The sequence below is a fragment of the Amphibalanus amphitrite genome, unplaced genomic scaffold, assembly GCF_019059575.1.
Source record: "Amphibalanus amphitrite isolate SeventyFive unplaced genomic scaffold, NRLGWU_Aamphi_draft 001044F_arrow, whole genome shotgun sequence".
Lineage (NCBI taxonomy): Eukaryota > Metazoa > Arthropoda > Thecostraca > Balanomorpha > Balanidae > Amphibalanus > Amphibalanus amphitrite.
The window spans coordinates 203825-230823 of record NW_024882538.1 but is presented as its reverse complement, the minus strand read 5'-3'; the positions used below and the strand labels follow the sequence as shown (position 1 = coordinate 230823).

The 26999-nt window shown below is 50.3% G+C and overlaps 1 protein-coding gene across 1 annotated transcript in view; it reads left to right on the top strand.

The window, feature by feature from the left end:
* Window positions 1–26999, top strand: part of LOC122369515 (lysine-specific demethylase 5A-like) — a 56657-nt gene that overhangs the window by 26027 nt on the left and 3631 nt on the right. The window contains exons 7-12 of the mRNA XM_043344313.1: window positions 310–393; window positions 611–770; window positions 9606–9892; window positions 10214–10435; window positions 13475–13598; window positions 22891–23021. Coding sequence (XP_043200248.1) covers window positions 310–393; window positions 611–770; window positions 9606–9892; window positions 10214–10435; window positions 13475–13598; window positions 22891–23021 — 1008 coding nt within the window. The remainder of the gene's footprint in view (window positions 1–309; window positions 394–610; window positions 771–9605; window positions 9893–10213; window positions 10436–13474; window positions 13599–22890; window positions 23022–26999) is intronic.

The window sequence follows — 26999 nt, the reverse complement described above, 5'->3', positions numbered from 1 at the left end:
GGGTGGGGCAGCGCTCTCTCTCTCTCTCTCTCTCTCTCTCTCTCTCTCTCTCTCTCTCTCTCTCTCTCTCTCTCTCTCTCTCTCTCTCTCTCTCTCTCTCTCTCTCTCTCTCTCTCTCTCTCCCCGCTGTTGTCACTGCGTGACACTGTGTCACTGTGTGATGCTCTGACGCGGTGTTATACCCTGTGTCACTGTGTCACGCTCTGTGGTACTGTGACGCGGTGTTATACCCTGTGTCACCGTGTGACACGCTCTGAGGTACTGTGACGCGGTGTTATACCCTGTGTCACCGTGTGACGCCGTCGGCAGGACCGGGCTCGTCAGCTGCTGGCCACTGACGAGGTAGCGGCCGCCCTGGCCAGCCCGGCGGCCCCACCGGGCACCTCCAGCCAGGTGCGTACGTGCTCCTGCTGGCCGCCACTACTATCTTCTGCTGATATCTTCTGCGCTGTGGTGCCCTCTAACCGGGTTATGGTCGTCTTTGTGCCGATCATCTTTATCATTGTACACGTGTTTTGTTTTGTTTTTGCCTTATTTTCCCGTCTTTGGCTTGTAAAAGGTTGTGTTTGTTGGTGACGGTGCGCGCGTCTGTATGTGTGTGTGTTGGCAGGCGGGCGACTCAGCGGTGGCACCGGCGGCCGACGGCGGTCCGACGGCCGACACCGACAGCGGCCGCCAGACCGGCCGGCCGCCCATCAAACTCGAGTCGGAGGCCGAGCTGCCGCCCAGCGCGCCCGTCTTCTCCAGCTCGGAGCACGCCTACTCCTCAGGTGGCTGTCAGGGCGGCACCGCGCAGCCGGCCCGCTCCCACACAGTCGGTCCCACCCGGCCCGCTCCCATACAGTCGGTCCCACCCGGCACCGCGCAGCCGGCCCGCTCCCATACAGTCGGTCCCACCCGGCACCGCGCAGCCGGCCCGCTCCCACACAGTCGGTCCCACCCGGCCCGCTCCCATACAGTCGGTCCCACCCGGCCCGCTCCCATACAGTCGGTCCCACCCGGCACCGCGCAGCCGGCCCGCTCCCACACAGTCGGTCCCACCCGGCACCGCGCAGCCGGCCCGCTCCCACACAGTCGGTCCCACCCGGCCCGCTCCCATACAGTCGGTCCCACCCGGCACCGCGCAGCCGGCCCGCTCCCACACAGTCGGTCCCACCCGGCACCGCGCAGCCGGCCCGCTCCCATACAGTCGGTCCCACCCGGCCCGCTCCCATACAGTCGGTCCCACCCGGCACCGCGCAGCCGGCCCGCTCCCATACAGTCGGTCCCACCCGGCACCGCGCAGCCGGCCCGCTCCCATACAGTCGGTCCCACCCGGCCCGCTCCCATACAGTCGGTCCCACCCGGCACCGCGCAGCCGGCCCGCTCCCATACAGTCGTCTCGATTAACGTCTCTATTCACTGCCGATTAATGACCCAGTTTTTCTTTGTTTGCTAAAATTACCTACGCACGGGATGGGCCAACTAAGGTCAATTGAGGTCTAACAACGTTGTTGCGAACAACTTCTTGGCGTAGCCGTGCGGACATAAAGGTTGTGCCTCAGAAATGGTGCAATTGTGTTCTTCTTTATCAGCGGAGGTAACTGATATGCAACGTGGAGCACTAAATTGAATATCCGAACTTTAATTGGAACGAAACGTAATCCGCGCTTTGCTGGGGGGGGGGGGGGGCGTTTTTACGTCCCCTTCAGGTTTTTCGCGAATATTTCAAAAACGGCGGCGAGCAGCGCCGCCGTTTTTGGTACATCGTTTTCATGTCGATAATTTTCGTAAGAATTTTCTTACGCATGGCCTACTTCTTAACCCGCGCGGGGCTGGGGTCTCCAGCCGAACGCGCGGGGCTGGGGGGGGGGGGTAAATTACCCCCCCCCCCTGTTATCTCCCGACCTAATGGTCCTATTTGGAAAATTCAAAGGCCAATCGAAAGATCTTATCACGAACAACTAAAAACATGTACTTAATTTAAAGTTTGAGGTCAAGGTCAAGGTCAGGTCAAGGGTACAAATTGCAAGTTTCTACAGCATCAGTATCGGCATTGCACCGTAGTTGCCGAAGAATGGACTGAGACTGATTGCCCAAAACGTGTTTTTAGGCTACCAAGACAATATTCGTTGCATACAATATCATTCAGAGGTCAAGGTCAAGGTCAGGTCAGGTCAGGTCAGGTCAGGTCACCAAAAACAAAATATAGAAAAGGGCATGTGCGACACATGTTTTATGGGTCATTTTATTCATAAAATTCAATAGGCACACTCAATAGGTGATATGGACCACATCTGGATGAATTTCAGGTCGAGGTCAGGTCAATGTCAGGTCAAGTGAGCTCAAATTTTGAAGTTGGTTGTTAAGACCTAAAAATGTGTCTATCTGATGCAGTTTTTCACGGCGAATCGAATGGTACTATTTTTGTTTCCGTACGAGGTCTAGATTTTCCAAAAAATTGTTTGTCGTGACGTCATAAAATTTTGAATAACTCCCACATTTTTGAACCGATTCCTCTAAAAATTGGTATGTAGGTACACATGGACCACTTCTCTGACATACCTATATTCCGGCTTTTTCGATACACGCAAAAATTTGGATTTTATAATTATTTTCCCAAAAAAGTCAGTTTTTTTTAAATGGGCCAAAATCAAAAAATTTCAAAAAAACCGAGATAGCAATTTGATAGACAAAGTAGAATCACGTACCTAAGCTTTTTGTTACGTCTTGATTCCCTTAAAAATGAAGATGTTAGTGGCGTTTGAAATTTTGCCGTTTTTGAGGCGAAAATGGGGAACATGACGTCACTAAAACGTCATTTTCCTCAAAAATTTCCGAAGGATTTCGCTCAAATTTTCAGGGAACGTGTCAAATTGATGTAAGAAAAGGTACTGAGAGTTTGGCGGCGCGCACGTTTTTGAGATATTGCAAAAATTCGCCAGGGGGGGGGGGTTAAATTTACCCCCAGCCCCGCGCGGGTTAAGCAATTTTTTTTTAAACACGTGAACTTTGTCGATTAAAACTTAAGAAGTGTCGACGTGAATGCCAAATTATACTTACGAAAGAAAATCGACTTACGAAGTCGACGTGAATACGGCCCCTGTTCATGCATCCTTTCCGCACATGTGATAACAATTTCAGACCCGGGTTGTTCAAGGTCAGGTCAACAGGACACCGCAAGTGACCTTACCTAAAAAAAGTTCAAAGTCTCGCTATAGCTACACCGACAGAACGATCACTTTGAAACTTTCAGCGATTGATAAAAGTAACAGTATGTATTAAGTTTTTATCTCGGATTTTGATATCTGTGACCTAAGGTCAGGTCAATTTTACGACCTCTCCATTATGAGTCAATGCTAGAAAATTGAAATGCGCCTCTTTTGGACGAATGTCGTTCCAAACACTCTCAAGCATGAGTTCATAGGTCGCATGACACACTAAATCGGAAAGAATGCACCTGTGACCCATCTGTGTGCCCCTGAGATCATCTCAGGTCATGAAAGGTCACAAGCAGTTTTTTACAACTTTTGATGGAGACGTGCTAGAGCGGGGAAAATACGTCAGATGTGTTCAGCTCGACGATACGGATCTACTGATATGCAAATGACCCTTTCCGATCAAGTCATGACCTTGACCTGGTGTCAAATTTTCAAATTGATCTTTAACCCGCCACCGCCTGGGCTATTTCCGTACCCACGACAGCCTGGGGGGGGGGGGGGTCGGACCCCCCTGTTATCTCGAGAACCAATGGTCGTATCGAGCCCCGCGAGGCGGCGTTCGAAAGGTCTCTACGAGACCTTCCCAAAGCACTCTTAAGATTTTAAGATTGAGGTCAACTTTCGGGTCAAGGTCAGGTCAAAGGTCAAATTCAGGGGTTTTGCATGAATCGGCTTACGGACAGCGGAATCGATAGCTGCTTCTCGAAACTCACCAAAAATGACCTCAAAGGCCTAGTGAAGGTACCATGTGCGTATAGGGGTCATACTAAGTACGGGTCAAGGTCAGGTCAGGTCACGAAAGGTCACGGTTTTCACTTTCTGCTACATGGGCGTGCGACACATGTTTTATGGCTTATTTTTCACGCCGAATCCGATGGTAATGGTTATATGTGACCCCAAGTCACTGTGCTGGTGATAAGTGTGCATTGAAAGCACAAAAAATCGTTAATACTATACATAACTAAACGAGGGCTAAGAAAAAAAGTCAATTTTTCAACCTTTTATTTTTGACATAAAAATGCACTTTTCTAGACGAGCTTTATCCCAGGAATCTATTGGTGCCATTTGTTTTCACATGCGATGTCCAGAAGTGCCTCTAATTCACGAAAATGCTTATGACGTCACCATACCCTATGCATGTTGGAGCCATTTTTTACAATTTGGGGGTCAAAAACCAAGATAGAAAGTTGAAATTTGGGGCATCTAATGTTCTAACAGAGCTCTACAACATATATTCCGGTTTTTTGGAAATTCCCAAAATTTTGGGTTTTATTAGCTGTTTTCCAAAAAAATATAGTTTTTTGAATTTTTGGGGGTGAAAAACGCATTTTATGGAAAATCCGAGATAGCCATTTTAAAGAACTCGTTGAGTTGCGTCTTTTCATGTCCTTAATTTGCAATTTGCTTCAAACCCTGATTTTTGGCGATTTTTTAAACATTTACCACTTTTTGACTAAAAACGCCATGTAGTTACATCACTAAAATCGATATATCTCAAACAAATTTGGAAATTTTTTCTTGAAAATTGCACAGGAGACGTCAAATTGATGGGGGAGAAGGTATGCCAAGTTTCAAGTATATAGCGAAAGTGGTTCATAAGTTATTCAAGAAAAACGGAGGGGGGGGGGGTCGGATGCGACCCCCCCCCCCAGGCGGTCGCGGGTTAAAGGTTAAAATATAGTTCATTTGACGCGTCTCGACAAGAGGAGCACGATACTGTTAAAATTAATGTCGAGACTCTGTTGAGTCAAAAGTTATTGCAGAAAAAAATATTTTTTTTTTCGTAAAAACGTCTTTTTTGGAGTTTTGCCCTCTGGAGGCTAAACCGTGGACGTGAGATCAAATCTGAACAACGTGCAGAAAGGTCTGTAAAAGGACTATCGAATGCGCTTTTCCGCGGCGCTGTAGGTCTATTGGTTCCCGAGTAAGCCGTTGGCAGTTTTCAAAATTATTGAAATGGACTAAATGTGACCTTTGATGACCTCTGGCGACCTGATCTTTGACCATCACCTAAAAAGTGACGGAAGTGTCTCCACCATTATTTTTGACGCTCTTTCGATTGTTGCTTACCGCGAGCTGAGTTAGACGCGGGTAGGGGCGTTAAACGCCCCCCCCCCAACACGACACGGAAAACACAGGCCACCAGCAGGGCGCGGGTTAAGTGAACTTGAAGTCAAATTGATGTGTTTACCTACATAACCTGGCAGCGAAGTATATCATGCGATGTGCATTGACCTTAGGCATCGAAGTCGCTCACGTAGTCACTCATTGTTTTAACCCTACACTGAAAAAAATAATGACACCTAAAAGGGGTGTTTTTTGAAGCGTACCAAAAACGCGCAGTTTTCTGGAGTCCGATTACACCCGGAATCAGACACTTTCTAGGGTATTATGACACTGGTTGAGGGTGTATTTTAACACCGTAGGTCGTCAAATGATTCCCGGAATCATACGCCTTATGGAATAAAAATACACCCCAAATCAGAGTCATAATACTCTAGGAAGTGTCTGAAGTGTCTGATTCCGGGTGTAATCTGACTCCTGGAAACTGCGCGTTTTTGGTACGCTTCAAAAAACACCCCTTTTAGGTGTCACTTCAGGGAGTAATCGGATCTTGAGGGTGTATTTTGATCCCACACGGTGTATGATTCCGGGAATCATTTGACGACATGTGGTATAAAATACACCCCAAATCAGAGTCATAATACTCTAGGAAGTGTCTGAAAAGTCTGATTCCGGGTGTATTCTGACTCCTGGAAACTGCGCGTTTTTGGTACGCTTCAAAAAACACCCCTTTTAGGTGTCACTTCAGGGAGTAATCGGATCTTGAGGGTGTATTTTGATCCCACACGGTGTATGATTCCGGGAATCATTTGACGACATGTGGTATAAAATACACCCCAAATCAGAGTCATAATACTCTAGGAAGTGTCCACGAACCCTAACTCTAGCCGTCTGTCCTGTCCAGTAACGACCGATAACATTGATATCGACTGTCGGTCCGTGTACAAGAGCAGCTGAGGTTTTCTGTGCGTGCCCTCTGACAGCTTTTCGTTGTTCCCTGTGAGGGTGCTGGGACAATTTACTCAGGGTCGCTGTACAGTAGCAACTGCGGGTCCCCGTACAACTAACCAACATACCCATGGGTATGTTCTGCTTCTGAAGCTTATAGGAACGATTAGCCAGACTGCAACGAGACTTTAAATGTAGCTTACATGTGTCTTCACCCTTGCAGCTACAATTTTATCTATTGACGATGACGTCTTCTTTTCAATCAGTCTTTATACCAGATATTGTCAAATGATTCTCGGAATCATACACCTTATGGGATCAAAATACACTCTCAAACAGAGTCATAATTGCAGTTGTTAACCACGTGACGCAAATAACAATACATGTATGTCATTCTTTATTTTATATGCAACAATAAATTCCAAAACATTTGGGCACGAAATGTATGGCGAAATCTAATGAAAACTTATCGTAAAGCTCATGGGTCCGTGACTCCATTCACCGTAAGGAATTACTCACATTTCAACAATGTCAATGTTCCATCAACCGGTGATCATTGCTACTTACTTAGGTAGAGTTATTCTGCTGCTTAATGACATAAAAACTTACCTCCGTCTCCATGGGGCGTTGCTATCTTGTCCTACTTCAAAATTTCGCCGAGTGCAGGGCGCCTCGTTATTTAAATACGCATGTTGAGCAAACTACAAATAAAATCTGAAGTCTATCGTTAAAGCACTATCACTTGAAGTAAATCTACACTTTAAACAACGTTTGGCGACATTACAAGCGCGTTAATTCAAATAAGTTCCTCTCCCCGCTCACACCACACGCACCCACGTGGGCACACTTCCGGCAACTGAAGTCAACGGCTTTCCTAACGGTTTTCCTGCAAGGTCGAGCTATTTCATCTTCGTGGCGGACCGGCATGGCTAGAACACAAATGACGTCACACGACAATGCAGCTTGCTGATTGGCCGGCCATTGACTCAAACCACTGGACCTGAGCTGTGGTTCGCACCAGGGTTACAGAGTCAGAGTCAGAGTTGGGTGGAGTTGACAGAACTGTGGCCGGAGTCAGAGTCGGAGTAGACTTTGGAAGCCGGTACTGGAGTCGGAGTCTGAGTCACCGAAAATCAATTGATACCGCAGCGTATCCGGACAAATCTTTGCATGGCATTTCTTCGTCGCGCAATTCTTCGTCCGCAAAACTTCGTCCGCTCATTTCTTCGTCTCCGCCTTTCTTCGTCTTGCATTTCTTCGTCTCGCATTTCTTCGTCTCGCATTTCTTCGTCTCGCATTTCTTCGTCTCGCATTTCTTCGTCTCGCATTTCTTCGTCTCGCATTTCTTCGTCTCCGCATTTCTTCGTCCGCGCATTTCTTTGTCTCGCATTTCTTCGTTTTGCATTTCTTCGTCTCGCATTTCTTCGTCTCGCATTTCTTCGTCTCGCATTTCTTCGCCTCGCATGTCTTCGTCTTGCATGTCTTCGTCTTGCATGTCTTCGTCTTGCATGTCTTCGTCTCGCATTTCTTCGTCTCGCATTTCTTTGTCTCCGTATTTTTCGTCTCGCATTTCTTCGTCCGCACATTTCTTCGTCTCCGCATTTCTTCGTCTCGCATTTTTCCACAAATCTTCGTCCGCAAATTGACAGTGCAGCCTGCTGATGGGGCTATTGCCTATTTCATCTTCGTAGCGGACCAGCCATGGCTAGCACCAAACATGTGCATGGATCCGAGCGATGGATCTATGATCTCAGTGGATCTCGAAGCAAACTGCAGGTAACAGGTTAGAATCTATGATCCCATCGGATCCGTCGTGAAAAAACTCATCTTGGATCTATGATCTCATACGATCTGACGATAAATCAAGAACATGGATCTATGATCTGAGTGGATCCCACCATGCACAACATTTGAAACCATGTTTTAAAGGGTTTCTGTATCAATAAGTGCCACAAAACTATGGATTATGACGTGCGAGCACATAAAATCACTCAAACAGAACGGTTATGCGTTGCAACAAGTGTTTTTTTTTATTTCTGTGCTGACAAAAAATAAGTGAGGATCTATGATCTCACAGGATCTCAAGCAAAAAATGAGACTCGAATCTGTGATCCCTACGGATCTCTCGATAAATTTGAGAGCTGGATCTATCGGTTCCCCCCCCCCCTTAATTGAAGATGTTCCGCCGCTATACTGCTATCATGAACCCTATGGGTGTCATTTCACTCAGTTGAGCGTTTTCGTAATCCGTGACTCGCTTATTAGGTGTAATTTGACCCTCAGTGGTGCCATAACATTTCCGGTGTCATTTGAACCCAATGGGGCTCAAATGACACCGGAATATTATGACACTACCCAGGGTCAAATTACACTCAATAAGTCATTTGTACGGAATATTATGACACCACTGAGGATCAAATTACACCTAATAAGGGAGTCGTGGATTGCGAAAACGCTCAACTGTGTGAAATGACACCTATAGGATATAAAAACTCCTCATGATAGCGTCAAAAACGCTTAGATGTGTCATTTTACACTGACACCTTGCAGGATCTTTTGACACGACACCTAAAATGGGAGTCAAAATTTTGGGAGTCAAATGACCCTTGGGTATGTGATTCTGACCGAGATCAATTTACACTAAAAAAACGGTGTATGGACACCGTTTTTCAGAATCGGATTACACCATGGGTGTCAGTTGATTCCCAAATAGGGGATCGTGATTCCCGGGGGGAGTAATTATTTTTCTCCGTGTATTACTGGTGGGGGGGGGGGGCGAATCGGCCCCACCTGTAGTTTTTTTTTTTGCTCACGACGGAATACCACTTAAACCAGGGGCTCAAAATTTGGTGACGATTCCTTACTATTCATTGGACACGTTGTGTCAAATTTTAAAGTTTCTAGTTTGCGCAGAGGCGTCTCCAGGACAAGTTTCTCGGGGGTAGTTTTGGTCCAGCTTTGACTAACTATTGCGACATTTGCCGCTTATGCACCTTAAGACTATGTAACGTCATTTTACAATGAAAATATTGAAATAGGCGGATCCAGGTACCTGTGAAAGGGGGTAATATCAATGTACTACCCCTGTCTTTGCGTGCCTGAATCCGCCTTTGCTTAACGAAAACGTGTACTTTGTGCATACCTACGTTGCATATTTTACAAGATATATGACAAATCATATCATCATCATATCATTATCATAATCATATCATATCATATCATATCATATCATATCAAATCATATCAAATCATATCATTATCATAATCATATCATATCATATCATATATATCATAATCATATCATATCATATCACTCTCTCTCTCTCTCTCTCTCTCTCTCTCTCTCTCTCTCTCTCTCTCTCTCTCTCTCTCCCTCTCCCTCTCGGCCCGCAGCGTTCAAGCAGGCGCCGCCGACTCCGGCGCGCAAGCCACGCAAGGCGGTGCTCTCTCCGCGGCGCACCGATTCGCCTCCGCCTCCGCCTCCGCCGCCGGCGCCGGCGGCAGCCCGGTCGGCGGCCGGTCGGCTGGGCGCCCAGTCGCTGTCGCAGCTGGAGGCGCTGCTGCTGGAGGGCGACCTGCTCGAGGTGACGCTGGACGAGACCGAGCAGCTGTGGAGACTGCTCTCCGCCGGCCGGCCGCCCACCGGACAGCCCAGCTTCCCTGACATCGACATCGTCAAGGTGGGCGCGGGGCGGAGGCGCCACCACCCGCCCCCGGCCGGCCCGGCCGGCGCCCCGTGCCCTAACGCTGCAGCAGCAGACCGGGCCACAGTACAGGCAGATTGTAAAAATAATCTTGCGTATGGCGTAGCTACCCCAAAACAGTGCTACGTATGGCGCAGCTTCTCCAAACAGTACTGCGTATGGCGTAGCTTTTCCCACCCTTAAGTCTGACTAACTACCGAGAAGGAGCGCTGGCGCCGGTAGCCACTAGCTGTCGGCTGTGGCGCCTCATGTCTGTGTCGTCGGAGGGGCTTCACCTGCCCTGTCTGTCGCCGGCAGGTGGAAACCGGTGCGCCGCGTCAGCAGGCGGCCGGCCCGCGCAGGAAGCGCGGTGCGGCGGCGTCTCGCGCCGGCCACCCGACCAAGCGGCTCAAGGTGAAGGTGAAGGGCTCGGGCGCCGAGGAGCCGGCTGAGGAGGGCGCCGAGCCGGCCAGTCCCGCCCGGCGCGTCCCCAAACAGGGCGCCGCCATCAAACGCCGACTCGCCGCCAAAAAGCGAATGGTACGTGGCAGTCAGTGCGAGAACACGGCTGGCCGGTGGCCAGTGCTGGCGGGCCGCAGCGGGGGGCCGCATATCTGCCGCCGCCGCGCTCCGTGGCGCACCCACCTGAGCTGTTTATTTGTCTGAGCATCGTATGCTCGCTCTGGTGACCACCGTTTCCACTGCAGCGGGCAGGGCTTCTGGACGTGCGCACATGCCAACTGGGTTCCATCTGACTTTTGTGGGGCACCCTGCTCGCCGGTCCCTAAAACTATGCCGCAATCGGTCCAGCCATTCTCGGGACGTGGAAGCGACCCCTGCACGTCTCTCAGTTGGAACCCAACCCATACTTGGCCGAAGCATTGCACCAAATTTGGGCGCAATCGACCCAGCCGTTCTTGAGATATAAAACCGGCCCGCTGCACGGGCGCACGTGCAAACTGAGACTCTAGATGATTTGTGCCAGACCCCTTTCTAAATTGTCCCTAACTGTGTAGATACAAAATTTGAGCAAACTAGGCCCAGCCGTTTCTGAGATGTTGGATCATTCCCTCGCACGTGCACACGTGCAACAGCACCCCACACGTGGCAATCCATCGTCCGGTGATATTCTACCGACAGTCCAAGTTTCAGCTAAATCGACACAAAAACGGCTGATTTATTGCAACCATAGATTTATTTGATTTATTGGTGAATCCCTTGGCGAGCGGTGCCATGCGTCGGCGTTCGTTGTGAAAGTTCAACGACCTGCCGACTCCGAGCATTTTCGCTCGGTTTTATTACGAGCGAGCGAGCGCAGCGAGCGAAGTGAGTCTTTTCAATATAACGGAAAAATCTCAGTATGAGCGGCCCGGCCCGGCCCGGCCCGGCCCGGCCCGGCCTGTAACGCTTTTGAGAGGCTTATATTTCAGCAACCGCTGGACCGATTGGCCTGCGGTCTTTTTTGTTGGGTAGCCCCATCCCTTCTACCCCGTAATTGACTACTTTTGATACATCTCAGTGACCGTCGTGGCACGTGCCACGTGAAAAGTCAAAGGTGTTCAAGCTGTTTTGCAAAAGTAGTGATTTTGAGAGGCTCATATCTCAGCAGCCGCTTGGGCGATTGGCTTGCGGTAATTTTTGTAGGGTAGCAGCATCCCTTCTACCAAAAATAGGATACTCTCCATGCATGTGGGTCACCCCCAGTGCAGGTGCAAAATACAACAATAAGAGGTGTCAAATTTGTTCCCATTTTAATAACTCGGTAATTACTGGGGCGATTTCGCTGAAACTTGTCATACAGGTAGGCACCCACCAGACAATGCATTCCCATGTGTTGCGGTTAAGGTGCTACTGCACGTGCGCACGTGCAGGGGGCGCTTCCAGATCTTGAGAACGGCTGGGGCGATTGCGCTCAAATTTGGTACACGGTTGGGGACCAGTTAGTAGGGTGCCGTGCAAAAGTCAGTTTGGACCCAGTTTGCACGTGCGCACGTGCAGAATGCTGCTTCCAGATCTCAGGAACGGCTGGGCCGATTGCGTTCAAATTTGGTACACCGCTAGCGACCGGTTAGAAGGGTGCTATGCGCAAGCCGGTTGGAAGCACCCTCTCGCCCTTCCGCACGTGCAGGGCTCACTATCTCGCTCGCTCGTTCTTCGCCCAAAAGGCGTTTTACTGGTAAATTAACAACTGAGCCATAGATAACATCGAACCATACCTTACGGAGTGAACCCGCGCAAACCCCCGAGGTTAACCCGCGCATGACTGGGGTATTTTCCATAACGCTATTGACTGGGGGGGGGGGGCTTTCCAGAGCCTCCTCCTATCTCCGAAACTGGACCGATCGTCAAAATTCTAACGGTGTCTGATAGCCCTGGAAAAACTGTCGTGCGAAACCTATTTTCATTGACCTCGAGGTCACCGATGACGTCACAGGTCAGGTCAAAGTAAAAAAATTCGGCATTTTTGCTTGCTCACAATTTAGGCTCTGACCGCAGGCTGCCAAGTCCGATCAGGCTCATTTCTGGTTTGCGCACTCCTTGGTATATGCCTTAGATACCCTGAGGGTACCGAATTTTTACTTCGATTTTTTCAGGTCAAGGCCAGGTCATCCTAGGTCACGAAAATGGTATATCATGTATCGGTAACGTGACGCATGTTTTATGGTCCAATTTACTCGTAGATTTCGAAAATATTGTCGTCTGTGTCATTTGAGATCATTTTCAGCTGAATTTACCGGAGGTCAGGTCACTTAAAGGTCTGAGGTCAAATTTTGAAAATGATTTTTTTCCAGAAAAAAAGGTTGCAGCTGCAGTGTGAGCTTAGGAATACGATGGTGCCATTTATATTGCTGTACGATGTCAAAAACGTCCTAGAAATGGGTTGAAAAAATACATACCTAATTGTAAAATTTTGACAATAATGCAAATAATTTGGCTATTTTTGAAGATGTTCGGCTAAAACTTGCTAGAAAAGTTAATCACTTTGTTCTTTAAGTTTCTCAATGCTTGTGCGAAGATCATATTAAAGCATTTTGATTCATGACCTTACCCTCGTAGTTTCAAAAAGTTAGATCAAAACACTTGTTTATTAATAATTTCGAGCACAGCTCTTCATCAGAATACAAAGCCAAAATGTCACGATAAAAATCCAGATTTTGGATGGATGGATTTTGGATGGATTTTTATCGTGACATTTTTGGCTTTGTATTCTGATGAAGAGCTGTGCTCGAAATTATTAATAAACAAGTGTTTTGATCTAACTTTTTCAAACTACGAGGGTAAGGTCATTAATCAAAATGCTTTAATCACTTTGTGTTCTATCACATATATTACGGTTTTTGCGAAAAACAAAAAAAAAATCAAAAAAATATTTTATGTTTATGTGTAATGTCCAATGTCCAAGAATTATCAATTTAACGGTGTGCCGTGTAGGTAGGTATGTGTTAAAATTTATATAATGTACTTTCCATGGGGTCAAACTTTATGTCATTCTTTATTGATCACCCTGTAGTTCTGGGTGTACTGCGCCGACCGTCGCGGTAACACCCCCCCCCCCCCGCCCCCGCTGTGCGTCGCCAGATGTTTGAGAAGGGAGCACGCAAAACGGCCAAGGCTCGCAGCCATTCGCCGGCCAGTGAGGGCGCCGGTGCCATTCGCAACTACGTAGAGGACTGCGCCGCTAAACCCTGCCAGAAGCCGCACGGTGAGCTCCGCCCTGAGATGGAGGGGAGACTACCCCGCCGACAGAGGGAGACTATCCCTCCGACAGAGGGGAGACTACCCCGCCGACAGAGGGGATATTACACCCGCCGACAGGGGGAGACTACCCCGCCGACAGAGGGGAGACTACCCCGCCGACAGAGGGAGACTACCCCGCCGATAGAGGGAGACTACCCCGCCGACAGAGGGAGACTACCCCGCCGACAGGGAGGAGACTACCCCGCCGACAGAGGGAGACTGCTCCGCCGACAGAGGGGATATTACACCCGCCGACAGAAGGAGACTATCCCGCCGACAGAGGGAGACTACTCCGCCGACAGGGAGATACGAGTAGTACACCCGCCGACAGAGGGAGACTATCCCGCCGACAGAGGGAGATTACCCCGCCGACAGAGGGAGACTACCCCGCCGACAGAGGGGAGACTACCCCGCCGACAGAGGGAGACTACCCCGCCGACAGAGGGAGACTAGCCCGCCGACAGAGGGGAGACTAGCCCGCCGACAGAGGGGAGACTACTCCGCCGACAGAGGGGAGACTACTCCGCCGACAGGGAGATACGAGTAGTACACCCGCCGACAGAGGGAGACTATCCCGCCGACAGAGGGGAGACTATCCCGCCGACCGAGGGGATATTACACCCGCCGACAGGGAGATAGTACACCCGCCGACAGGGGGAGATTACCCCGCCGACAGAAGGGAGACTACACCCGCCTACGCCTTACAGGGAGCATGGCGTTGTGTTCAGCTGCAGGTTGTATAATTATAGGCATTATGTAACCCAATTTGGTGGGTGCTCTCTCCCGCGTGCAGTATGTTGTCTACAGTCTTTCCCGCGCAGTGTGTTGTCTGCCAGTCTCTGCCGTGTCCAGTGTGTTGTCTGCCAGTCTCTGCGATGTGCATTGTGTTGTCTGCAGTCTCTGCCTTGTGCAGTGTGTTGTCTGCACTGTGCAGTGTGTCGTCTGCAGTCTCTGAGATGTGCATTGTGTTGTCTGCAGTCTCTGCCTTGTGCAGTGTGCTGTCTGCCAGGCTCTGCTGTGTGCAGTGTGTTGTCTGCACTGTGCAATGTGTTGTCTGCACTGTGCAATGTGTTGTCTGCACTGTGCAGTGTGTTGTCTGCAGTCTCTGCCGTGTGCAATGTGTTGTCTGCAGTCTCTGCATTGTGCAGTGTGTTGTCTACAGTCTCTGAGATGTGCAGTGTATTGTCTGCAGTCTCTGCACTGTGCAGTGTGTTGTCTGCAGTCTCTGCGATGTGCAGTGTGTTGTCTGCAGTCTCTGCCGTGTGCAGTGTGCTGTCTGCAGTCTCTGCGATGTGCAGTGTGTTGTCTGCAGTCTCTGCGATGTGCAGTGTGTTGTCTGCAGTCTCTGCGATGTGCAGTATGTATGTATGTATGTATGTATTGCTTATCTTTGGAGAAACCACACAGGCACTTACACTCCAGCGTCAAGCACAATCAAAGTAAGTTAAAATATGAAGCGAGCAGATCATTGCAAGAGGTCACACAGCCACACTGACATACCTATCGGGATCATTTGGACGCCAAACAACTGCGTATGCTTCGCCTGAACTTGGCCGCCCTCGACTGCCTCACATCCGGTGGCAGGCGGTTCCAAGTCGCAATGGCTCGGTGAGGGAACGACATTTTTGTGCACTGCAGACGACACCTAGGGATTTGTAGCATAGTATCATCAGCGGTGGAGCGCGTCGGTCTCAGCGATACCTGTGACCGAGTCTCAACGAGTGCCCTCAGCTGCCGAGATGCGTCCCTCTGCCGCATTACATGATAGATTCGCTGCACATCGCGCAGATCGATCATCGCGTCGAACGTAGGCCAGCCTAGCTCCAATCGGGCTTCCGTGACGCGGTCAAATTTACGGAGCCCTGTGAAAGTTCTGACTGCGAAATTAAACACCTTCTCGATCCGTTTCCTGAGAGTCTTTGATTTGGGGCCCAAACAGGAAGACAGTACATGAGTGTGGGGAACACCAGCGCCTGAATCAACATTTTGGTTGTCTCCCGAGGTAAATTCAATTTCCGAATAGAAACAATAGCACCACTACACTTCTGTGCCACTGAGCTAACCTGTTTTTCCCAGTTTAAGTGACAGTCGAATTGGACACCTAAGATCTTGATGCTTTCTGAGTGCTGAAGTGACACACCATCAAAGTTCACAACTAAATCTGATACGCTTGCGGTGTTTGCTGGGGTTCCAGCCAGCAGGAACTCGGTCTTGGTGGGGTTTACTTTGAGCCCGTTACAGCGAAACCACCGAGACAGTTGAACTAAGTCGGACTCTATGTGACGTTTGAGCTGCGTCACATTATCAAGTCCAGCACAATGCACTAGCTGGCTGTCGTCCGCATAACTAGATAGCCAGCCGAACTGAATATGGCCCACAAGGTCATTCATGAACAGGTTGAACATGGTGGGACCCAAAGTTCCGCCTTGGACCACACCAAACGGCACCTCCTCGATGCTGGTTCCCCCCTTCACGGTCTGGGTCCGATTCGCGAAATAGCTCCCCAGCCAATGGGTCGATATCCCATACCATCCTAGCTTGGACATCAGTGCACCACGCTGGACACAATCGAACGCCTTACTGAGGTCCAGTGACGTCACCGATGTGACCATGCCACGATCGGTGTTGTGAGCTATACGGCTGGCTAGACAGAGCGCAGCATCCTCCGTCGAGTGGGCAGGGCGATAGGCGAACTGGGTAGGAGTCAGAATGTTGTTACTACATATTTAGATAGCTCAAAATTTGCAAATTTACAATCTTCTCGGCTAGTTTTGAGATTACATTTAGAACACTGACTGGCCGAAAGTTGGCTGGCAACGTTTTGTCTCCTGACTTATAGATCGGAACCACCGTGGCATGTTTCCATAGAGAGGGCACGACACCGGTTGAAAGCGAGTGGTTAATGACATGTAGCACAATAGGACCCACTACTTCGAAACACTCGCGTAAAAGCTGCACGGTTACACCGTCAGTGTTGTCTGCAGTCTCTGCGATGTGCAGTGTGCACACGGCAGAGACTGCAGACAGCACACTGCACATCGCAGAGACTGCAGACAGCACACTGCACACGGCAGAGACTGCAGACAGCACACTGCACAGTGCAGAGACTGCAGACAACACACTGCACATCGCAGAGACTGCAGACAACACACTGCACATCGCAGAGACTGCAGACAACACACTGCACATCGCAGAGACTGCAGACAACACACTGCACATCGCAGAGACTGCAGACAACACACTGCACATCGCAGAGACTGCAGACAACACACTGCACATCGCAGAGACTGCAGACAACACACTGCACATCGCAGAGACTGCAGACAACACACTGCACATCGCAGAGACTGCAGACAGCACACTGCACACGGCAGAGACTGCAGACAGCACAATGCACATCGCAGAGACTGCAGACAGCACACTGCACACGGCAGAGACTGCAGACAACACACTGCACATCGCAGAGACTGCAGACAACACACTGCACACGGCAGAGACTGCAGACAACACACTGCACATCGCAGAGACTGCAGACAACACACTGCACATCGCAGAGACTGCAGACAACACACTGCACATCGCAGAGAGAGACTGCAGACAACACACTGCACATCGCAGAGAGAGACTGCAGACAACACACTGCACATCGCAGAGGCTGCAGACAACACACTGCACAGTGCAGAGACTGCAGACAACACACTGCACATCGCAGAGACTGCAGACAACACACTGCACATCGCAGAGACTGCAGACAACACACTGCACATCGCAGAGACTGCAGACAACACACTGCACATCGCAGAGACTGCAGACAACACACTGCACATCGCAGAGACTGCAGACAACACACTGCACATCGCAGAGAGAGACTGCAGACAACACACTGCACATCGCAGAGGCTGCAGACAACACACTGCACATCGCAGAGGCTACAGACAACACACTGCACATCGCAGAGGCTGCAGACAGCACACTGCACATCGCAGAGACTGCAGACAACACACTGCACATCGCAGAGACTGCAGACAACACACTGCACATCGCAGAGACTGCAGACAACACACTGCACATCGCAGAGACTGCAGACAACACACTGCACATCGCAGAGAGAGACTGCAGACAACACACTGCACATCGCAGAGAGAGACTGCAGACAACACACTGCACATCGCAGAGACTGCAGACAACACACTGCACATCGCAGAGACTGCAGACAACACACTGCACATCGCAGAGACTGCAGACAACACACTGCACATCGCAGAGACTGCAGACAACACACTGCACATCGCAGAGACTGCAGACAGCACACTGCACACGGCAGAGACTGCAGACAGCACACTGCACATCGCAGAGACTGCAGACAGCACACTGCACACGGCAGAGACTGCAGACAGCACACTGCACAGTGCAGAGACTGCAGACAACACATTGCACATCGCAGAGACTGCAGACAACACACTGCACATCGCAGAGACTGCAGACAACACACTGCACATCGCAGAGACTGCAGACAACACACTGCACATCGCAGAGACTGCAGACAACACACTGCACATCGCAGAGACTGCAGACAACACACTGCACATTGCAGAGACTGCAGACAACACACTGCACATCGCAGAGACTGCAGATAACACACTGCACATCGCAGAGACTGCAGACAACACACTGCACATCGCAGAGAGAGACTGCAGACAACACACTGCACATCGCAGAGACTGCAGACAACACACTGCACATCGCAGAGACTGCAGACAACACACTGCACATCGCAGAGACTGCAGACAACACACTGCACATCGCAGAGACTGCAGACAACACACTGCACATCGCAGAGACTGCAGACAACACACTGCACATCGCAGAGACTGCAGACAACACACTGCACATCGCAGAGAGAGACTGCAGACAACACACTGCACATCGCAGAGGCTGCAGACAACACACTGCACAGTGCAGAGACTGCAGACAACACACTGCACATCGCAGAGACTGCAGACAACACACTGCACATGTGCAGTGTGTTGTCTGCAGTCTCTGCGATGTGCAGTGTGTTGTCTGCAGTCTCTGCGATGTGCAGTGTGTTGTCTGCAGTCTCTGCCGTGTGCAGTGTGTTGTCTGCAGTCTCTGCGATGTGCAGTGTGTTGTCTGCAGTCTTTGCCGTGTGCAGTGTGCTGTCTGCAGTCTCTGCGATGTGCAGTGTGCTGTCTGCAGTCTCTGCCGTGTGCAGTGTGCTGTCTGCAGTCTCTGCGATGTGCAGTGTGTTGTCTGCAGTCTCTGCGATGTGCAGTGTGTTGTCTGCAGTCTCTGCGATGTGCAGTGTGTTGTCTGCAGTCTCTGCGATGTGCAGTGTGTTGTCTGCAGTCTCTGCGATGTGCAGTGTGTTGTCTGCAGTCTCTGCGATGTGCAGTGTGTTGTCTGCAGTCTCTGCGATGTGCAGTGTGTTGTCTGCAGTCTCTGCGATGTGCAGTGTGTTGTCTGCAGTTTCTGCGATGTGCAGTGTGTTGTCTGCAGTCTCTGCGATGTGCAGTGTGTTGTCTGCAGTCTCTGCCGTGTGCAGTGTGTTGTCTGCAGTCTCTGCGATGTGCAGTGTATTGTCTGCAGTCTCTGCCGTGTGCAGTGTGTTGTCTGCAGTCTCTGCGATGTGCAGTGTGTTGTCTGCAGTCTCTGCGATGTGCAGTGTGTTGTCTGCAGCCTCTGCGATGTGCAGTGTGTTGTCTGCAGTCTCTGCGATGTGCAGTGTGTTGTCTGCAGTCTCTGCGATGTGCAGTGTGTTGTCTGCAGTCTCTGCGATGTGCAGTGTGTTGTCTGCAGTCTCTGCGATGTGCAGTGTGTTGTCTGCAGTCTCTGCGATGTGCAGTGTGCTGTCTGCAGCCTCTGCGATGTGCAGTGTGCTGTCTGCAGCCTCTGCGATGTGCAGTGTGTTGTCTGCAGCCTCTGCGATGTGCAGTGTGTTGTCTGCAGTCTCTCTCTGCGATGTGCAGTGTGTTGTCTGCAGTCTCTCTCTGCGATGTGCAGTGTGTTGTCTGCAGTCTCTGCGATGTGCAGTGTGTTGTCTGCAGTCTCTGCGATGTGCAGTGTGTTGTCTGCAGCCTCTGCGATGTGCAGTGTGTTGTCTGCAGTCTCTGCGATGTGCAGTGTGTTGTCCGCAGTCTCTGCGATGTGCAGTGTGTTGTCTGCAGTCTCTGCACTGTGCAGTGTGTTGTCTGCAGCCTCTGCGATGTGCAGTGTGTTGTCTGCAGTCTCTCTCTGCGATGTGCAGTGTGTTGTCTGCAGTCTCTCTCTGCGATGTGCAGTGTGTTGTCTGCAGTCTCTGCGATGTGCAGTGTGTTGTCTGCAGTCTCTGCGATGTGCAGTGTGTTGTCTGCAGTCTCTGCACTGTGCAGTGTGTTGTCTGCAGCCTCTGCGATGTGCAGTGTGTTGTCTGCAGTCTCTCTCTGCGATGTGCAGTGTGTTGTCTGCAGTCTCTCTCTGCGATGTGCAGTGTGTTGTCTGCAGTCTCTCTCTGCGATGTGCAGTGTGTTGTCTGCAGTCTCTGCGATGTGCAGTGTGTTGTCTGCAGTCTCTCTCTCTGCGATGTGCAGTGTGTTGTCTGCAGTCTCTGCGATGTGCAGTGTGTTGTCTGCAGTCTCTGCACTGTGCAGTGTGTTGTCTGCAGCCTCTGCGATGTGCAGTGTGTTGTCTGCAGTCTCTCTCTGCGATGTGCAGTGTGTTGTCTGCAGTCTCTCTCTGCGATGTGCAGTGTGTTGTCTGCAGTCTCTGCGATGTGCAGTGTGTTGTCTGCAGTCTCTGCGATGTGCAGTGTGTTGTCTGCAGTCTCTGCGATGTGCAGTGTGTTGTCTGCAGTATCTGCGATGTGCAGTGTGTTGTCTGCAGTCTCTGCGATGTGCAGTGTGTTGTCTGCAGTCTCTGCGATGTGCAGTGTGTTGTCTGCAGTCTCTCTCTGCGATGTGCAGTGTGCTGTCTGCAGTCTCTGCCGTGTGCAGTGTGCTGTCTGCAGTCTCTGCCGTGTGCAGTGTGCTGTCTGCAGTCTCTCTCTGCGATGTGCAGTGTGTTGTCTGCAGTCTCTGCGATGTGCAGTGTGTTGTCTGCAGTCTCTGTGATGTGCAGTGTGTTGTCTGCAGTCTCTGCGATGTGCAGTGTGTTGTCTGCAGTCTCTGCGATGTGCAGTGTGTTGTCTGCAGTCTCTGCGATGTGCAGTGTGTTGTCTGCAGTCTCTGCGATGTGCAGTGTGTTGTCTGCAGTCTCTCTCTGCGATGTGCAGTGTGTTGTCTGCAGTCTCTGCGATGTGCAGTGTGTTGTCTGCAGTTTCTGCGATGTGCAGTGTGTTGTCTGCAGCCTCTGCGATGTGCAGTGTGTTGTCTGCAGTCTCTGCGATGTGCAGTGTGTTGTCTGCAGTCTCTGCGATGTGCAGTGTGTTGTCTGCAGTCTTTGCCGTGTGCAGTGTGTTGTCTGCAGTCTCTGCGATGTGCAGTGTGTTGTCTGCAGTCTCTGCGATGTGCAGTGTGTTGTCTGCAGTTTCTGCGATGTGCAGTGTGTTGTCTGCAGGCTCTGCGATGTGCAGTGTGTTGTCTGCGGTCTCTTCGATGTGCAGTGTGTTGTCTGCAGTCTCTGCGATGTGCAGTGTGTTGTCTGCAGTCTCTCTCTGCGATGTGCAGTGTGTTGTCTGCAGTCTCTGCCGTGTGCAGTGTGTTGTCTGCAGTCTCTGCGATGTGCAGTGTGTTGTCTGCAGCCTCTGCGATGTGCAGTGTGTTGTCTGCAGTCTCTGCGATGTGCAGTGTGTTGTCTGCAGTCTCTGCGATGTGCAGTGTGTTGTCTGCAGTCTCTGCCGTGTGCAGTGTGTTGTCTGCAGTCTCTGCGATGTGCAGTGTGTTGTCTGCAGTCTCTGCGATGTGCAGTGTGTTGTCTGCAGTTTCTGCGATGTGCAGTGTGTTGTCTGCAGGCTCTGCGATGTGCAGTGTGTTGTCTGCAGTCTCTGCGATGTGCAGTGTGTTGTCTGCAGTCTCTGCGATGTGCAGTGTGTTGTCTGCAGTCTCTCTCTGCGATGTGCAGTGTGTTGTCTGCAGTCTCTGCCGTGTGCAGTGTGTTGTCTGCAGTCTCTGCGATGTGCAGTGTGTTGTCTGCAGTCTCTGCGATGTGCAGTGTGTTGTCTGCAGTCTCTGCGATGTGCAGTGTGTTGTCTGCAGTTTCTGCGATGTGCAGTGTGTTGTCTGCAGGCTCTGCGATGTGCAGTGTGTTGTCTGCAGTCTCTGCGATGTGCAGTGTGTTGTCTGCAGTCTCTGCGATGTGCAGTGTGTTGTCTGCAGTCTCTCTCTGCGATGTGCAGTGTGTTGTCTGCAGTCTCTGCCGTGTGCAGTGTGTTGTCTGCAGTCTCTGCGATGTGCAGTGTGTTGTCTGCAGTCTCTCTCTGCGATGTGCAGTGTGTTGTCTGCAGTCTCTGCCGTGTGCAGTGTGTTGTCTGCAGTCTCTGCGATGTGCAGTGTGTTGTCTGCAGTCTCTGCGATGTGCAGTTTGTTGTCTGCAGTCTCTCTCTGCGATGTGCAGTGTGTTGTCTGCAGTCTCTGCCGTGTGCAGTGTGTTGTCTGCAGTCTCTGCGATGTGCAGTGTGTTGTCTGCAGTCTCTGCGATGTGCAGTGTGTTGTCTGCAGTCTCTGCGATGTGCAGTGTGTTGTCTGCAGTCTCTGCGATGTGCAGTGTGTTGTCTGCAGTCTCTGCGATGTGCAGTGTGTTGTCTGCAGCCTCTGCGATGTGCAGTGTGCTGTCTGCAGCCTCTGCGATGTGCAGTGTGTTGTCTGCAGTCTCTGAGATGTGCAGTGTGTTGTCTGCAGCCTCTGCGATGTGCAGTGTGCTGTCTGCAGCCTCTGCGATGTGCAGTGTGTTGTCTGCAGTCTCTGCGATGTGCAGTGTGTTGTCTGCAGTCTCTGCGATGTGCAGTGTGTTGTCTGCAGTCTCTGCGATGTGCAGTGTGTTGTCTGCAGTCTCTCTCTGCGATGTGCAGTGTGTTGTCTGCAGTCTCTCTCTGCGATGTGCAGTGTGTTGTCTGCAGTCTCTCTCTGCGATGTGCAGTGTGTTGTCTGCAGTCTCTCTCTGCGATGTGCAGTGTGTTGTCTGCAGTCTCTCTCTGCGATGTGCAGTGTGTTGCCGGGGCGGTGATGGAACTGGTGCGCTGTGTGTGGAGCTGTGCTGAAACTGCGGCACTATGCGGGCCGGTGACTGCTGTCCTTTAGCCGACTCGCCTGTGCTGGCGCCGACAGGCTCCTGTATAAACTGGATCGGCTGCGACGACTGCGAGCAGTGGTACCACTACATCTGCGTCGGCCTGCCCAAGAACTACCAGGTGACCGAGGACATGGTGTACATCTGCCCGCGCTGCCAGGACACCCAGGTGAGCTGGCGACACACCGTGCCTTGGCCCGCGCTGCAGCCAAAACGTACCTACTGTATGTATGTACGGCTCTCGCGAGATCAGATTAAGCGGTAGGTTTTGCACTTTTATATTTCCGGTTATATCTCAGAAACTAATCGATCTACGATGAAGCGATTTTACACGATCATGGCCGGTTTGTGAACCAACAAGTCGATTGCATCTTCAACACTTAAAAGTTTAAGACGACGAAGATATAGCCTGAAGTACACGAAATCCTAGGTGCAAAACCTACGGCTAAAACCCGCGAGACCTGTACATCAAACTGTCGGCTTCATTCACTGGATCATCGCCTTGATAAAGTTGATGATCTCTCTCTCTCTCTCTCTCTCTCTCTCTCTCTCTCTCTCTCTCTCTCTCTCTCTCTCTCTCTCTCTCTCTCTCTCTCTCTCTCTCTCTCTCTCTCTCTCTCTCTCTCTCTCTCGCTGGAGCGGAGGAGGGTTACAGGCCTGCGATCCGGTGAAAGGAATTGCACGGCGCCCTCGGCACCAACGTATTCGGCCTACTGAGAGTAGCGAGCTGGCGCATGTAACCGCAGCTGCACCGGGAAAAATGTCAACCAGCTAAAGCTCCATGTCTGTCAAACGTCATTACCAGTAGCCAGGGCTCTGTCCCATGCGGGACGCTTCCAGTCACTGGGAGGTATTGGCGCTCGGTCTCTATGAAAACGTAAGCAAAATTGCGCATTCTGCTCACGTTTCCACAGAAACCTAACACCTGGTAGCGTTGGGTAACAGCGTGCGATGAAAGATGTCCCAGGTGACGGAACTCCTGTACAGGATTACTGAAAGTACCTCGCCACATCATTACCGCTCCAGACCGTGTGTCAAAATGCGTACCGGTTCACAACGACTGCATGGCCACTGCAGTCTGAACGACCACCCCTCGGCTGCATGCATGCGACTGTCGTGTGGCAGAGGTTAATGCCACTTTGGCAGGTCAGAAACCTTTGAGATGGATTCAGAGAGCTTGTACAGCTCGCAGCAAATGCGTTCCGCCGTTTCCAATTTTCCATTCTGCCTACATATATGTAAAAACGACATTGTGTGTCACAAATGTGTATAACAAGCCTTGGTTAACAAGTTAAGTGATACCAGTTTTCTTGGTGGATAGACACGGCCAGAAATAAACCCAAGCCAGTCTTGAAAACATTACCAAACATGCATCGCTAATGATACTTGCTTTTTCCCCGTCATATACCGCTTACGCCGCCTACCCTCATTTGTGCCCAATGTTCCCAAATGGGAACATCATTTTTTAAAAGGTTCGAAATTTTTAGAGGAAAACTAAGGCCATAATTACAATCAGGGAGGTCAAAAACTCTCAAAACACCATTCGGAACATAAAATATCACCGCATTTATATGTTTGGTCCTTAACCCTCGCCCTGGCAGGGGGGGTCGATGCGACCCCCCCCCCCCTAAGGTTTTTCGAAGATAGCGTAAAAACGGCGGCGCGCAGCGCCGCCAAATTGGGCACAGCCTATGGGGCAACCTTTTACATATGACCTGAAAATTTCAGGTCCGGGTGACCTTGGGTCAGGTCACCAGGTCAGAAAAACCGGTACAAGGTCATGGTCAAATTTCAATTTTCTTTTTGCACCTGTCCAACTCACAGTTTTGCACTGATTTCCTTCAAACTTTCAGGATGTGCTAAGTTCACCGAGTTGTATAACATATAGTTCGGGTTTTTTGAGGTCACTGACCTGAGGTCAGTTAGAGGTCATTACGTCGTAATGTTAAGCCTATGGGAAAATACTAAATTCGGAAAATACTGGAGATATCCGCTTCGTTCTATCACTTTTGTGCTTTGAAACCACAGTACTTAACAGCAGGTCACTTGGTGCTTCTTTTTTGGTGTACTTATCCATGGGCCAGGTCAAATGAGGTCAACTGAGGTCAAATGACGTTTTTGCTAATAACTTGGCACGTAATGACGCTAGAGCTTAAAAATTGTTTCATTGTGTTCCTGGTGATCAGCCGAATCGAATGATATGCGATATGATGCAATTTGGTTAACTTTAACTTAATCTATTAATTTAAGTTTACTTAAAATTTAAGAAAAGCTTTAAGTACACTTAAGCAAGCTAAAAAGTATATCATTCGACGCGCCTTGACTTGCTGAGTTCACTGGTGCTTTTCTTTTTGCTCTATCTTAATTAGATAAAAAGTTATAAGCGAAAAACTTTTGACCTGTTTTTAGCGAAATTTTTACATTTATACCCCCCCAAAATACCCCTAAATATTGACCTAGAGCAACCAAATTTGCACAGGGGCGAGAACTCCAGGGGCCCACCTACCTACCAAATTTGGTGTTTCTAGGTGCCATAGGAGCCAATCGCGAGGGGGGTCGCATCGACCCCCCCCCCCCTGTCAGGCCGTGTTATGAAAAATGCCCTGCCAGGGCGAGGGTTAATGAGTAAAGGCCGCCCCACACTGGAACTCGCATGTGGGTTGCGAGTTTGCTGGTTTTGAGTTTGCGGGCATAATACCAATTCATAGAGTGATTAAACCGTTCCCTTATGGTAACTTCATAAATGCAGTGAAGCCGGTAGGTACACCTTCAGAAACTTACATATAGTCGCAATACCAGCGCAACGAACCAAAATTCGACTCCAACGGAAAACCTGCAAACCTCGCAGACCTCGCAGCGAGGAAATTCGAAAATTGACTCAAAATCAACTTTTGGAATGCGATGCAAGGTCACTCGCAAGCAAAAAACATGCGGACTCGCTTGTTAGATGGTAGTGTGGGCCACTTAGCTTAGATTGTATTATCTGATTTTGAAGAAACCGCAAAACCGAAAAACTCGCAACCCGCATGCGGGGTCCAGTGTGGGGGCGGCCTTTAAAGCCACTTGGGAGTTTCGAAGTCCGCAGTGACGTCTCCCCACTCCAAATGTGGCATCCAATCCGCTCCCAAAGAACCGTTATGTAGCAGCGGTCTGCAGCAGTTGGAGTTCTAAAAACAGAAGTTCAGGGCTATAAAGAGCGCAATCAACATGCACCTCAAAGAAATATTCCCGACAAAGCAGGCACGCTCGGCTGTTCCGCGTTGGCATAGCAGGCATGACGGGGAGTGATCGTGGATGGATATGTTGACTTAATTGGTGTGACAGCTGTGCAGTGTGCGCTGGTCACTTTCAGGGGCATTTCTACGGTCGCAGGTTTGGGGATGTTCATCAAGACAGCCCATATTCAGCCCAGATTCAGCCCGGATTCAGCCCAGATTCGGGACACCTACGAACAAGCTGAAACTCGCACACAATGTAGGTCCTGACGTGCCCAATCCACAGTCCGAGTCATTCGGTGGCACTCCCAGCCGTTTGACCTACAGAGGTCAGCAAAGGTCACGTGGCCCAAATTTGCACAGCAGATTGTGGCCCACCCAGTAAAGGTAGAGCGCTAAAAATGGCACCAATCAACTCGCCAGCATCTATTCTTACTTTCCATATACCCATTTGACCTCTCAAGGTCATGCGATGACCTAAGATCATTTGTGGGCTATGTCGAAAATACACTTGCACAGCAGTTCTCGAGTAAAAGGATTGGCCTAATTCCAAATCGAAGCACATCATCGGGTAGCCCACAGGCTGTAGTAACTTTCCTTAAAAACCGCTTCTCGATATGTGACCCCGTTTGACCTCGGCAGGGCAAAATGTATAAATAAACGACACTCCATACGTCGCAGCCCAGATTCAGCCCAGATTCGGGACACCTCAGATCAAGCTGAAACTTGCACACAATAGAGGCTTTGACATGTACAATCCACAGCCCGAGCCGTTCGGTGTCACACCCTGCCGTTTGACCTACAGAGCGGTTTTTAACCCGCGCCCTGCTGGGGGGGGGGGTGTTTGAACACCCCCCCTTGTGGTTTTTCGCGAATATCTCAAAAACGTCCGCGCCGCCGTTTTTGGTACACCTTATCATACATCAATTCTA